This window comes from Lagopus leucura, unplaced genomic scaffold, assembly GCF_019238085.1.
Source record: "Lagopus leucura isolate 7727_CA_CO unplaced genomic scaffold, USGS_WTPT01 Super-Scaffold_100048, whole genome shotgun sequence".
In the NCBI taxonomy this organism is placed as follows: domain Eukaryota; kingdom Metazoa; phylum Chordata; class Aves; order Galliformes; family Phasianidae; genus Lagopus; species Lagopus leucura.
The window spans coordinates 147,197-160,247 of record NW_024962294.1 but is presented as its reverse complement, the minus strand read 5'-3'; the positions used below and the strand labels follow the sequence as shown (position 1 = coordinate 160,247).

The window sequence follows — 13,051 nt, the reverse complement described above, 5'->3', positions numbered from 1 at the left end:
TTTCATGGGCAGGAACCTCTCCTCGCTTCTGGCTTTCTTCAAGAAGAAGGGTGAGTGGAGATGCGGAGGAGGAGGGAGGAAGAAGCGCTTCGCTTGTCCTTGCACAACCCCGGAGCACCCCGACCCCCGCGTGCCTCGGGGGTCCCTGCAGCAGCTGCCGCCCCCAGGAGGGCAGCGAAGGTCGCCGGCCCCGTTCCACCGTGGGGACTGCGGGGCACGGCTCGGTGCTCCCACACGGCAGAACGCAGCCGAGCCCACGCGGGTGGGGATCGGGCGAGGGGCTGCCGGCGGCGGGGAGGGCATTTCTCAGGGGAAGGGCGGTGCGATGGGGCTGTGGTTGCCTCGTGTCCTTGCACCGGCATGGGGGGTCCCTGAAGACCCACCGATGTGCTCTGTGCCCGGCCGAGCCTTCGGGTGTTGAGGGTGCCGGTGGAGGCAGCTGGCTCGGCTGGGCGGCGCGGCTCCATTGTTCAGGGCGGCTCTTTGTGTGCCGGAGCTGCCGAGCGGGGCTGGGGCCGGCTGTGAGCCGTGCTGGGGACAGGGCCTGCGTGTGACGAGGCAGCGGCGGTCCCAGTCGGTGGTGGATGCCGAGCGGTGCGTGCCTGCATCCCAGCAGTGTTTCCCTCCAGCCCCGCCGCCTCCTGTTGTCTCCTTTCCCTTCCCCTCCCTGCCTGAAGTTGTTTTTTTCCAGGCAGGAAGAGCTGGAGGCTCTGCAGGCCGCTGAGGGTGGACGGAGCTGCGCCCATGTCCCCTGTCCGCTGGGGACCAAAGCTGGGGGTGGGTGCCAGCCATGGGCACCACTGGGTGCCGGGAAGGATGGGGCTGTGAGATGGGTGTGCGGGGCCCAGTGCAGGCTGTGGCGCGGCACCTGCAGCTCTGCCACCTGGTGCGGCTGTGGAGGGGGGACAGCAGCTTTAGTGCCTCCCGGGCACTGTGTCATGGTTTACGTATTCTGCACAAGCTTGGGGGTGAGTCCCTGCTCCCTGGGGTTCTTTGCAAGGCCTTGAGATGCTGCAGTCCTGTAAAAGGAAAGGTCTTTCTGTCCTTCTGTCCATATTCACCCCTTCGAGCAGCCCGCAGCCCCACAGCACGCTGCTTTGTTGGCCCTCCAGTGAAGGTGCTGGGCGGAGGGCAGCGCTGTGCCCCAGCTCTGTGCTGGCTGCTGGGGGGAAAACACTGCATCTCTCACAGCGCAGACAGTCTGACTCCATCTGATCGATCGGGCAGAGCTGGAGGGACGAGGCCGGTCCCGTGCTCTGAGCTCACGGGCAGACTGCATCCTGCCTGGCTGCAGGGCTGGGGGCTGCTCACGTGCAGGGGGCTGGGGGGTCACCGCTCTGCTTTTGCAGGTGCTGCCAAGACCGAGAACGACAGGCGGCTGAGCGTGCAGTACAAACCTGGCGATGAGTGCCCCGACAACGTCTTCTTCCCCAGCACGCGGCCCCCGCACCTGGAGGAGCTGCACAACCAGGCCCGCGAGGGGCTCAAATCCCTGCAGCACCAAGGTGGGCACCGCCGGCCCCGAGGGCCCCCAGGGCTGCAGGGTGGTGTCCCCAGTGCCCCGGGCAGCTGGCTGTCCTGCCTGTGTGGGCGGTGCTGCGGAGAGTGACCAGAGTCCAGCACTGGGGGTGGCACCGGTTGCTACAGCCCCACTGCCTTGGGGGGCACTGGCTGTGCTGCTGGGCTCGGCAGCTGTGGACTGACCCTCTTCCTTCCTCTGCAGAGAAGCAGAAGCAGACCAAAAGTGCCTGGGACCACGGGGACACCAACAGCCTCCAGGTGAGCATGGGAGCTCCATCCAGCCATGCCTGGGGCTCTGTGGGGGGTAAGGTGCGTGAGGCAGCCCCCCTACACCCTGCACAGGGTAGAGGGCACTGCTGTAGCCCAGAGGAGGCAGGGATGTGGTTGAGGCTGGGGCTGCAGGACCAGGACAGGGGGGTTGTGGGGCAGGAGTGGGCTGCTCCCTCTCAGTGTTGTCCCATTTGTCCCATGACGAGGCTCTGTCCCTGTCCTCAACACCAATGCATCATGCCTTGCCTCATGTGGCTCTGCCTATGGCCCCCCGCCATGCCTATGTCCTTCTGACCCCCCTGTCTGCCCCACCGGTGTCCCCTGGCAGTGCTGAGTGAGGTAAGGAGATGGGATGGTATGACAGGGACCGCTGGCCACATCCAGCCCCATGGTGGGGCCCCTCCCTGGCTGCTGACAGACGAGAAACTCCCACTCTCTTGGCTGAGCTGGAGTTTGCTGCTTCCCTGGGCTCTGACCCCGCTCTCTGCGCCTCACCCACGCGTATTTGCTTAAACTGCTGCCTCCCTTTGGCTCTTGGCCACCTTAACCCCTTAGAAGCAGGCAGTGAGGGCTTGGGGAGGAGATTCACAGGGCTGTGTCTTGTCCTGATCTCTGGGAGATGCTTTGGAACGGTGAGGTGGGCGCAGAAGGCCATGCCCATTTTGAGGCTGTGAACCCAGTGTATGCCATATTTCCCCTTGCACTGCCACCCCATAGCCTGCCCCAGCCCTGGGGTGTTTTTGGCTTAGTGTTGATGAGGTGGATGCTTCCCTCTGGTGTGGGGACAGGGCGGTGCTGACCCCTCCGCCCTGCTGGATCTGGCTCGCCTGTTCTCTGGGGTCTGCAGGACTGTGTGGGGTCCCTGGGGCTGCTCCCGGCCCCGCTCCTGGTGGGAGGACTCTGGCTGCCGGTGTGGCTGACTCAGCCTTTGGCCCTCGGCGTAGCTTTTGTCTGGGCTGTGGAGTCAGTTCGCGGCAGAGAAGGGGCCTGGAGGGGACGGGGCTGCGCCTTCCCTGCAGCCTGGGGTCCATCGGAGCCCACTGTGTGTCTCCACAGTCCTGTGCGTTGTCGGAGGATGACAGTGTGTCCTTACGGAGCCGGGCAGCCTCCTGCATCACCGACAGCGCCTCTGAGGACGCCCTCTCCATCCGCTCCGAGATGATCCAGCGGAAAGGTGCCGGGCTGTGGGGCCAGGGGCCAAGTGGGTGCCAGGGGTTGGGGGAACGTGGCAGGAATATCTCTGGGGCTTTGAGGCTCAGAGCTCGCATGGCCACAAGCCAGTGCAGGGATCTGGGGGCCTTTGGAGGAAAGAGCAGCTCTGGCTGAGTCAGAGGCTGCTACGGGTTCTGGGATGGAGCTGGGTGAGGGGACACATGAGCGCGCAGTGTCTCCTCCCTTCTTGGCTGCAGATGCTCCCTGGGCTGTGCCAGATGTGTGAGCAGCAGCTGGCACTGGGCTGCAGACATTGGGGATGCATGGCCCAGGGCTCATGTCACACCGGCTGGACTCACTCACACCTTTCACAGGTTCCACATTCCGACCACACGATTCCTTCTCCAAATCTTCAGAGAAGGCTGGCAGGAAGAGGAAGGAGCGGAGGACAACAGTGCTGGGCATCCCCCAGCACGTCCAGAAGGAGCTGGGTAAGTGCATGAGCAAAGAGTTGTTGTAGGGTTCGGTCCCAACCCTGGGGCTCTGTTTACCTCAGCTGGGTGCATCTGCCTTGAGATCACAGCTGGCTCACTTCTCCCTGCTCCCAGGTCTCAGGAACAGCCAGGAGATCAGGGAACGTCCCACAGATGGGCACGTGGGCAGCCGGGCACCGCAGCCCCTGCTGAACGGCGGCCAGGTCTCCGGTGAGGCCATCCGTATTCCCACCATCGATGGGAACCTGCCACCACTGGACGTCCCCGGAGGTGCCCGTGTGCGCCTGGGAGCCTTGGAGGAAACAGACACAGCCCTGCAGAAGCACATTGACCGGGTTTACTACGACGACACGTTGCTGGGGAGGAAAACGTCGGCCAAGCTGTCGCCCATGGTGAGGCCGAAGTCTCTGGCCGTGCCAGGCATGACCACCAGCGCCAACCCCCCGGATCTGCTGAGCCCCGTCATGTCCATCTCACCCCAGGGCACCTACATGTCCAAGATCATCCCCAACGCCATCCTGCCGCCTATGGTGGACGTGGTGGCCCTGACGAGGAGCAGCGTGCGGACGCTGAGCCGCTGCAGCCTGGTGTCATCCAGCCCGGCCTCGGTGCGCTCTCTCGCCCACTTCTCAGAGCACAGCACCCGCAGCCGTGAGCCCTCCTCCTCCAGCGACAACTGGAGCCACTCGCAGTCCACAGAGACCATTGTCTCCAACAGCTCCACCATCTCCTCGCAGGGCGGCTCTGACCGCCGGCAGGCCGAGGCTGGGCTGTGCAGCGAAGCCGACACCGCGCGACGCTCTGACAACGATCAGATCAGCGTGTACAGCTCTGCCAGCTTTGCCAGCGCCTGCTCCAAGCCTGCCGTGGCTGCAGTGCACACAGCGCACGGGCTGCTGGCCGTGGGGCCCCGCAGTGTGGGCAGCAGCGGCCGCACATCCCCCGCCTTCAGCACCAGCAGCCAGGCTGAGGGCTCGGACACAGGCAGCCTGGCGAGCGAGCGCTCCTCGGCACGCAGCGTCTCCCTCAGGAAGATGAAGAAGCCCCCGGCACCCCCTCGCAGGACATTCTCGCTGTACCAAAAGGCGGAGGGGGAGCACAAGGTGCTGGGGCTGCCCCCCAAGCCCAACCGGCGGCCGCAGCAGGCGAGCGACGTGCCCTGGTCCCCGCACCCTGAGCCCTTCAGCCCGACGGTTGAGGATGAGGTCTTCTCCTCATCGCTGAGTGAGACCAGCAGCATCCGCTCTGAGAGCTTGGCTGGGACCAACTCCCCCAAGACCTCACGGGGCAGCCCTGGTGAGCGGGGAATAACGGTGGTGCTGAGGGAACCCTCAGCTCAGCCCAAGTGGAGCTGCCCAGATGGCTCTGACCGCACCATGTCACCCTCCAGTGGATATTCCAGCCAGAGCGGGACGCCCACGCTGCCTACCAAGGGGCTGGGACCCCCGGCCGCATCCCCAGGCAGGGTCCAGCCCCAGAAGCCCGACCGGGTCTGCTCCTTACAGTCCCCCGCGCTGTCCGTCTCCTCCTCCCTCACCTCTATCTCCTCCTCTGCCTCAGACCCAGTGCCCTCTGAGACACTGCACTGCGCTCAAAGCCGTTCGGATAGGTTTGTCATCCCGCCGCATCCCAAGGTGCCCGCTCCCTTCTCCCCTCCGCCCACCAAGCCCCAGACACCTACTGCCCCCGCCGGCCCTCTCACCCCTTCACTGGACCCGTCGGTGCCCAGTGCCGCAGGGCAGGAGCCCTCCACCAAACCCAGCACCAAATCACCACCGCCATCACCACCACCTGCCTACCACCCGCCTCCTCCACCGGCCAAGAAGGCAGAGGTGAGCCCCGAGACTGCCTGTGAGGCCCCCACGGAGGCTACCTGGCCCCCACCGCCCCCCCCGGCCCCTGAGGAGCACGACCTGTCCATGGCAGACTTCCCCCCTCCAGACGAAGCCTGTTTCTCCAGCCTGCCCCCGCCTGATGCCGTGCTGGCCCCAGGAGCAGGACAGAACCACGCGCCGAGCACAGCCGCATCTTCCTCCTCCTCAACCACCATCTCCTCGAGCGTCCAGCAGCAGGGCTCACCGCCATCCCCCACCACGCCACTTCCCGGAGCCACTGCGCCACCGCCCGCGGCCACCGTGCCCCCACCACCACCTCTGCCGCCGCCATCAGCTCCTGCTTTACCGCCCCAGATCTGCCTTAAGAAGGTGGCGAACGGCTCCCGGGCAGACAGCAAGAAGGAGCCAGCATCGCGCAGCAAGAGCGGCCCGGTGCCCAAGGAGGACGCCAGCCTGCCCATCGTCACGCCCTCGCTGCTGCAGATGGTGCGGCTGCGCTCCGTCAGCGTGGAGCCGCCCGCCGTGGCCGAGGAGCGCGCGGTGCCGCAGAAGCCCATCCGCCGGGCCCTGTCCACGCGGCAGCCCAATCCTGCCAAAGATGCGGTGCCTTCAAACCCGCTCCATGCTGCTGTGCACCTCAAGGCCTCCGCTGCGTCCTCCGGTGAGGCTTCTGGGCTGGCCGCAAAACCCCTGGGCGGCAAAGCGGCTCCTCCTGGCCTGGAGGTGCCTGCCGGCGATGGGCAGCTGTCCCCCAGGCACAAATCCCCCACCTCCACTGCCAGCTTCATCTTTGCCAAAAGTACCAAGAAGCTGGTGATCGAGACACCCTCATCCCCTGAGGCACAGGCCGACCTGAAGAGGAATTTGGTCACCGAGCTGATGAATTTCTCCGGGCAGCGCTCGGCAGCCCCGGCTGCTGCCCAGCAGGGCCCAGGCAAGGCACCGGTGCACCGAAAGCCTGGCAAAGTGCCCCCTCCTGTCGCCAAGAAGCCTTCGCTCGGCCTCGGGCCGTCTCCATCACCCCTGAGCCCAAAGGCACCGGAGGCGCTGGGCTCCCCTGCACCAGATGAGAAAGTCAAGGCAGTAGCAGTGGAGGAGGAGAGCAGAACCGGCAGTGAGGCGGTGGAAATGGCTGAGGGCAGAAGCGCCGCGGTTGCAGAGCCGCCAGCACAAGGTATGTGGAGCAGGAGGGCTGGGGGTGCTGGCCGAGCCCTGTGTGTGTGCTGGGGGCTCCTTAGCCAAAAGCGACGGCAGTGCTGGGGGTGGTGGCCGAGCTGTTGGCCAAAGCCAATGGAGCTGAGTGTGGATGCTCGTGGCCAGGGGACCTGGCGCAGCACAGGCTGCATTGGGGCTGCTGTGGGACAGCAGGGTGGCGCAGCAGGGGACAGGCCTGTGGGAGGCTGAGCTGCAGGAGCGGGTCCTTGATGGGCTCTTCCCTCTTGCCTTGCAGATGGACAGGGAGAGACGGCCTGAAGGACGGAGCTGCAGGACTGGTGCCCCCACGGACAGGAATCCAAATCTCTCAGGGACCTGGGCAGGTCAACGGATGAGTGTGGAACTGGCAACTAACTTAACACAGGAAGCAAACAGCCTTAGCCTCCATGGCCTTGATGATATTTATGCAAAAATGGTGTTGGTTTCACTTTCCTAAGTACTACAGCTTTATTTTGCATTATTTTTTTTTACTGGACTCGAGGCCCGCGCCCAGAGCCAGCGCTCCTCCCTGCTGCGCTGCCGCGTGGTTTGCGCGTGTGAGCAGAGCAGCTGCGCAGAGAGGAGGGCGAGGGTCTGCGAGGACAGCGCTGGATCCAACCTGCTCCCGGCCAGCCGGGCCTGTACAGAATCAAAGCACTTTGGACAAAGAACTGGAAGGCTTCTGCCGCCCCTGGGAGGACTTGGGCAGCAGCAGCAGCAGCAGCAGCGTGAGACGGAGCCCTGGATGGAGCGGAGCGGCGCTGCAGCCCTGGAGAAAAGCACGAGGGCTCTCTGGGCCGGCGCCGCTCCCCGGCCGCGGCTTACGGCGCTGCTGGGCACGGCCGGCTGGGAGCCGCGCGGCTCGGCAGGAGCCCTGTGAGCTGCCGCCCTGGGCTGTGGGGTGGAGCCTTGATTTCTGTTTCTGTAAACTTTGGTCACATTTTGATTTCTTTGATTGTAAGAAAAAAAAAAAAAAACAACAAAAGAACCAAAACCAAACAACCCTCTGCCGCCAAGTAGCCCCTCAGAGCTCTGTACCTGGCTGGTAAAGATGCTGACTGAAGCTCATTGCCTCCTGTGCTTCCTGGTTTTAGATCCCGGCTGCTGCCAACCACAGCATCACCGCATCTCAGTGCTGTGCAGCTCTGGGGTGCACAAAGACAGCAGAGGGGCTGACGGCTGGCCTGTTGGTCCCCACAGAGGGACAGAGCTTGGGCTCCATCTCTGGCTTCTCTTGGCAGCGCTAAAACAGGAGCAGGCAGAGCCATCGCCCCTGGACGGATGGACACACCCAGGTGCTGTCAGCTTGACGTTTTATTGGGTTTATGACAGACAGATGGTTTCCAAGTCAGTGTTTAAAGGCTCCCACCCCAGCCTGCCGCGGGCTCAGGTCAGACCTGGTGGGGCAGGGCTGTGCCCTGGGCTCCTGGCCCACAAGCAGCAGCCCCTGCTCCAGGAGGGCACGGAGCGGAGCAGAGCAGGGGACAGGAGCAACCCGGCTGCCAGGCAGCTGTCCCCCACCCTGGTAGCAGCAACACAGGTTTGATCAAGCAGCTTTCCCTTTCAACCCTTACGGCAGTGCCTGCACGTGCTGTCCCAGAGATGCAGCCAGCAAGCAGGTTTCCAGTCCATGGCACAATGGAGAGCAAGCCAGTGACCTCAGTGATGAGCCAGAGGACACGGGCACAAGAAACACAAGTCCCTTAGATGTGGTGCCATTGCCAGGCCCCAGCTCTGGCCCACAGCAGAGGTACTGATGCAGGCTGAGTAGACCCAAGGCAAAGATGTTTGGGCCAGCTCTCCAGCAGCCTCTCACCGTTACAGTGCATGGGAGACTGCAAATTCAGGTCCAGAGCTGCCAGGTCCCAAAGGGCAAAGCCCCCTGTTCAGGGTGCTGGGGAAGGAGATGCCAGAGACTGGGAAGGAGAGCCTGGATGGAGGGGTGGAGGGGCCAGGCAGGAGGCGTGAGCCGTGGCTCTGGTGCTTGTTAGCTGATGCTCCCCCCCTTCAGGCTTTTACACGAGATGCTCCCCAGCTTGGTCAGGAAGTTTCTCTCCTTCCATTGAGCGATGCAGTCCTCAGAGATGCGGAAATCAGCCTGGGGAGCAGAGCAGGGGAATTGGGTCAGGCCTGGGATGCACGCAGGCTGGGGCCATCTTGGGTGCTGCCTGAAGGTTCACTGACCATGACACGGCAGCAAGCACACAGCCTCAAGTCACCCAGTGATGGGAACAGTGGCATCCACATGGCCGTCAGCACTGCCCTTCTCAGTGCCTGAAGCCCCAGCCCTCAGCTCGACTGCTCTGTGCCCTCACCTGTAGCTTCTCAAACACCTTCTTCTTTGGCTTGAGCTCGTCATCAGGTTCCCCGTCCTCATAACCCTCCACGTAGACTCGCTCCCCAGCGCAGCACCCAGCAGGTGGGTCCAGGGGCTCCACCTGCCGTGGCTCTCCCACACTGCAGAGGAGTACACAGGACGCAGAGTCACCCCCAGGCAGCGCCCACTTTGGCACCGCCGGGCTCTGAGGATCCAGACTGCACCCCTGGAGGGGCCTGCCCTGATTCCCCTCTCACCTGGAGGCACACAGCACCATGCCCTGGGACTCCACGCCTCTCATCTTCTGGGGCTTGAGGTTACAGAGCAGCACCACGAGCCTGTCCTGCAGCTGCTCCCTAGGGACAAACTGCACCAGGCCGCTGACCACAGTGCGGGGCTCGGGCTCACCCACATCGATCTTCTCCACATACAGGCTGTCAGCATCTGGGTGCTGACAAGTAAAAGCAAGGTAAGGAGCAGAGAAGGGGACTGGGGTGACAAAAAAAAAAAAAAAGGGGCAGACTCCTCCCCTCACCTTTCCCCATACACTGAGTGCCCTTCTCACCCTGTGGGAAGGTTACTCCCCTCTTCCCATAGCTCCCGTACCTTTTCCACACTGATCACTTTGCCAACACGGATGTCCAGCCGAGACGGGACAACAGTCTCCGGCTCTGAGTTCTTGGTGCCTTTCTCTGCAGGCTCTACAGTGCAAAGGAAACAGTTGCACCATTCACCTTGAATGCTGGGAGCTGGCCAAGCCCTGGGGAGCACACAATGACCCCCACTTGCTGGACTTGGAGGCTCCTGAATTCCCTGTTTGTCTGCACACACCACAGCAGCCCCTCCTCTGCTTCGCTGGCCTCTCAGAGATGCCTTCTGCCCTCTCTCACTGGGGCCCTGGCCTCTCCTCACCCTGCAGATGCTCTCCAAGAATGGCCCTGGAGAGACTCCCTCCTACCCAGCCCCGCACGGCCAGAGCCCCATTTTTCCCAGCAGCTCCTTACTTGCTTTGGATGGGTTGGGATATGCTGCGCTGGTCAACTTCTTCAGCTCCGGGCTGTTGAATTTCTCTCTGATGGGGTCAAGCAGTTTATTCAGGGCCACTTCCACAGAGTTCTTCAGGTCTCCAGGATGCACAACCTGTATCGTGACAAGCAGACAGGGCCCTGCGTCTCTCCCCCAGCGTGGATTTCCAACTGCCAGTGCTGCTCTGTGCCCACAGTGCTCGTGGGAGCCTCAGGGACAAGGAAGGCGTTCAGTCCCTCGCTGTGCTCACCTGCTCAGCAAAGTCCTTCTCCAGAGCTTCATAGGCTGTGTATGTTTTGTTTCCTCCCCATTTTTCTTCTCGCAGAATCACAAACTCTGTTAGACACAGATTAAGGCTCAAATTAAGCCCATGGGAGGCTCCCCCTGCTCAGCCAGATATACCACCCCACTGTGGCCAAGAGTGAAGGGAGCTGCAGCAGAGCTGGAAAGAGGGTGTGCAGGGTGCAGTCAGTGTTAGGGATTGTATATTCCTGCCCCTTCCTTTTGCCCACAGGAAAAAGTGACCCCAACACCCGGTCGTGGGGAGCCCTTCACCTGACTTGAGGGGAAAGAGGACGTGCTTAATGAAGGAGAGGACACCATTGTTCTCCACATTCCCTGGCTCACAGAAAGCCTTCTTCAGCTTCTTCTTCACATCTTCTTTGCGGTCCAGAAGGTCAATTTTTGAGTCCTGGAGGAAGAAATTTCCATAGCCCTTTTCTGGCCCAAAAGAAATAACTCATGCAGGTGTTGCTGCACCTTTTTCTTAGACCTCAGCATGAAGTGAGAAATTTCCATCTCTCAGGGTGCAGCCTCTCCATCCCCAGCCATGAGCCCATGCCCCTGCAAAGCCCCAACCACCACTCAAGAACCAACCTCTTCTGATGAGCTCATTTTGCTGCCTGTCAGACCGGGAACCATTGGATTCATCAAATGGATGCGCTTGGCATAGCCCAGGGAAGGGAGGTACTGGGAAAATGCAAGGAAGTAAGTCATGGACAATGCTACTCTACAAGTCAGCTTTAACCCATGCTCCGTGTTTGCTCCTGGCTCTGCATAACCTTGAGCACAGCAATGAGACCCAGAAAGCTATCATGGGTTCACATGGTCCTGACAGCCCGGAACATGTGGCAGCCCTGCCTGCCACACCAGAGCCCCGTGGGCCACAAGAGCAGCAGCAGGAACTGCTAAGAGCACTGTGACTCTAACTGAAATCACAGTCATGTTTCTCCCAGTGGATTAGAGAGACTCTGAGTCCCACGCCAGAATCACAAGGGACCCAAACACCCCCATTCCTAACCTTCTCTGCAAAGGTGAATATCTTCCTTTGATCAACTCCACCAAACTGAGCATCGACCTTGAGGTATTCCTCATCCAGGGCCTGAGGAAAGACACAAACAGCCTTGAGCTTGGCTCTGGGACTCCATGTTCCAGCTCACTCAGCCTTTGGAGGCCCTGCCTGCACTCTGGGATCTGCCAGGCACAGTCCTGGCTTTGCCCAGCACCTCCTCAGCATATGCACTCTGCCAGGCAACCTCAACACCCACCTGCAGGCCTGGGTAGAGCAAGCCACTCAGCAAAGGGTGCTCCACCTGCTTCACCACCTCTGCTCCTGCCTTCTTCGCATCGTGCTGTGTCACCACAGACGACAGACGGTACACATCCAACGTGTACTCCCTATGGGAAGGAACAGCACAGTCAGCACCAGGCAGAGGCACAGCTGCAAAAGCTGCTTCGCATAAATATTGGTGCTGGCCACTGAGAGCAGCCTGGAGACACCTTCACTTTATTCCCTGAATGACAGTGCCTGGCAGCAGGCTTGGGAATGACAGCAGAGCCCCAAACCAGCTTCTCCTGTGCACAGAGGACCAGCAGCTCAGAACTCACTTGCTGAGCTGGTAGTCCGTGCCTCGGACAAACTTCAGCTTTTCCAGGGGCACCCCAATGCTCTCCAGCATGGCTTTGATCACATTCTCATAATAGCGAGTGCGCAACTCCAGCAGCTCCCAGGGGGCCTTCATGTTGTCTAGGTAAGCGTGGAGGTCAGCAAAGAGGATTGTCACCTGGTAAGGAGGGGACAGAGTCAGCACCGCCTGTCAGAAGATGCACAGCGCAGGGGGAACCCTGCCGGCCGGCCTCGCACCTCACAGCCAGCCTTCAGGAAGTCTGCGATCTTGGACATGGGCACGAAGTAGGCAACGTGCGGCTTGCCCGTGGTGGCGGTGCCCCAGTAGATCTTCACCTCCCGCTCCTTCAGGATGCCCATCAGCTTATCCTCGCCCAGTACCTCCTGCGAGAGAAACCCGAGAGCGGCCGGGCTGGGGCGGGCATCGAGCCCCGAAACGAGGCCCGGCGCCGAGGCCCGGTCCGCGGGCTGAGCGCGGCGCTCCTATCGCCGTGCCCGGGGCCCGGCCCATCCCCTCAGCACGGGGCCCCGGCCCGGCCCGCCCCCGGTACCTGCAGGTTGCGGGTGATGAGCTGGTACTTCTCCTGCGGGCCGGACGCGGTCTCCATGGCGGAAGGAAAGGACGCGTCAGCGCTGCGCACAGCCCGGACCACCCGCCGCACCTCGCCCACCGCGCGCGGGTTGCATCAGCCCCGCTCGGCGCTGCCGGCGTCTCTCTGACGTCACTTCCGCCCTCGGAGAGCCGGGACGCGCTCCGCCAATCCGGAGACGGCGGGGCCGCGCTCCGCCAATCGGGAGGGGGCGGGGCGGGTCCGGCTGCACGTGCCGCTAAGATGGCGGCGGGTGGGGGTGTGGGGCGGGTGGAGCCGTTAATCCGTTACGGAACGTTTCCCTGGTGCGGACGCGGCCCTGCGGGGTTGGGGTACGGCAGTGAAGGAAGCGCCTCCCGTCCTGACAAACAGACGTTGGTTCTTTGAGTCCTTTCTGGTCGGGAGCTCCGCCGTCGCCCCCTCTGCGCTCGCTCCGGTTCTGCCGTGCCGCCTGAGGGCGCTCTGTGCTGCTGCGCGCGTTGCGCTGCTCGGGGCTGCCCGGCCTCAGCTGGTTCCATTCACGTGCAGTCGCTCTGGATGCAGCGATTCCTCTTGTTTGGACGGGCTGATGAGGGGGAGCGGCAAAACTGATGGCTCTTATTTCTGGAGTAGGTGATTTCCTCTTCAGAATGCAATAATAAATAAAAGCAAAGGAAAGACAACAGGTGTCCCCTTCAATCTGATGGTTGCGGAGGACAGGAAATGCCTTCCCCGAGCCCAGCTTTTCCTGCTGTGAGATTCCCCCC

At 62.3% G+C, this 13,051-nt stretch overlaps 2 protein-coding genes across 2 annotated transcripts; one reads left to right on the top strand and one right to left on the bottom strand.

Moving 5' to 3' along the window:
• The first annotated feature begins 357 nt into the window (after window positions 1–357).
• KIAA1522 (KIAA1522 ortholog) lies at window positions 358–7,529 on the top strand. Its single transcript, XM_042885040.1, has 7 exons — window positions 358–777; window positions 1,350–1,505; window positions 1,724–1,779; window positions 2,848–2,965; window positions 3,318–3,434; window positions 3,552–6,446; window positions 6,723–7,529. Exons 1-7 carry the CDS (start codon window positions 585–587, stop codon window positions 6,743–6,745), a joined length of 3,558 nt encoding a protein of 1,185 aa, XP_042740974.1. The 5' UTR covers window positions 358–584; the 3' UTR covers window positions 6,746–7,529.
• A 233-nt stretch (window positions 7,530–7,762) lies between these two features.
• Window positions 7,763–12,409, bottom strand: YARS1 (tyrosyl-tRNA synthetase 1). The gene is made up of 13 exons (XM_042885041.1): window positions 12,267–12,409; window positions 11,953–12,099; window positions 11,697–11,872; window positions 11,357–11,486; window positions 11,110–11,190; window positions 10,686–10,778; window positions 10,365–10,500; window positions 10,060–10,145; window positions 9,788–9,923; window positions 9,390–9,484; window positions 9,041–9,234; window positions 8,782–8,923; window positions 7,763–8,564 (listed from the first exon to the last, which is right to left on the bottom strand). The coding sequence occupies exons 1-13, from the start codon at window positions 12,321–12,323 to the stop codon at window positions 8,454–8,456; spliced, it is 1,584 nt and encodes a 527-aa protein (XP_042740975.1). The 5' UTR covers window positions 12,324–12,409; the 3' UTR covers window positions 7,763–8,453.
• Window positions 12,410–13,051: the final 642 nt, after the last annotated feature.

Bases quoted from the DNA above. Each gene is read 5' to 3' on its own strand.
- KIAA1522 (XM_042885040.1), top strand. From the start codon at position 585: ATGCCGAGCGGTGCGTGCCTGCATCCCAGCAGTGTTTCCCTCCAGCCC. The intron at 1,780-2,847 runs GTGAGCATGGGA...GTGTCTCCACAG, and splicing joins GGGACACCAACAGCCTCCAG to TCCTGTGCGTTGTCGGAGGA. The intron at 2,966-3,317 runs GTGCCGGGCTGT...CACCTTTCACAG, and splicing joins CGAGATGATCCAGCGGAAAG to GTTCCACATTCCGACCACAC.
- YARS1 (XM_042885041.1), bottom strand. From the start codon at position 12,323: ATGGAGACCGCGTCCGGCCCGCAGGAGAAGTACCAGCTCATCACCCGC. The intron at 11,873-11,952 runs GTGCGAGGCCGG...CCTCCTTACCAG, and splicing joins TCCTGAAGGCTGGCTGTGAG to GTGACAATCCTCTTTGCTGA. The intron at 9,235-9,389 runs GTACGGGAGCTA...TTTACTTGTCAG, and splicing joins AAGTGATCAGTGTGGAAAAG to CACCCAGATGCTGACAGCCT.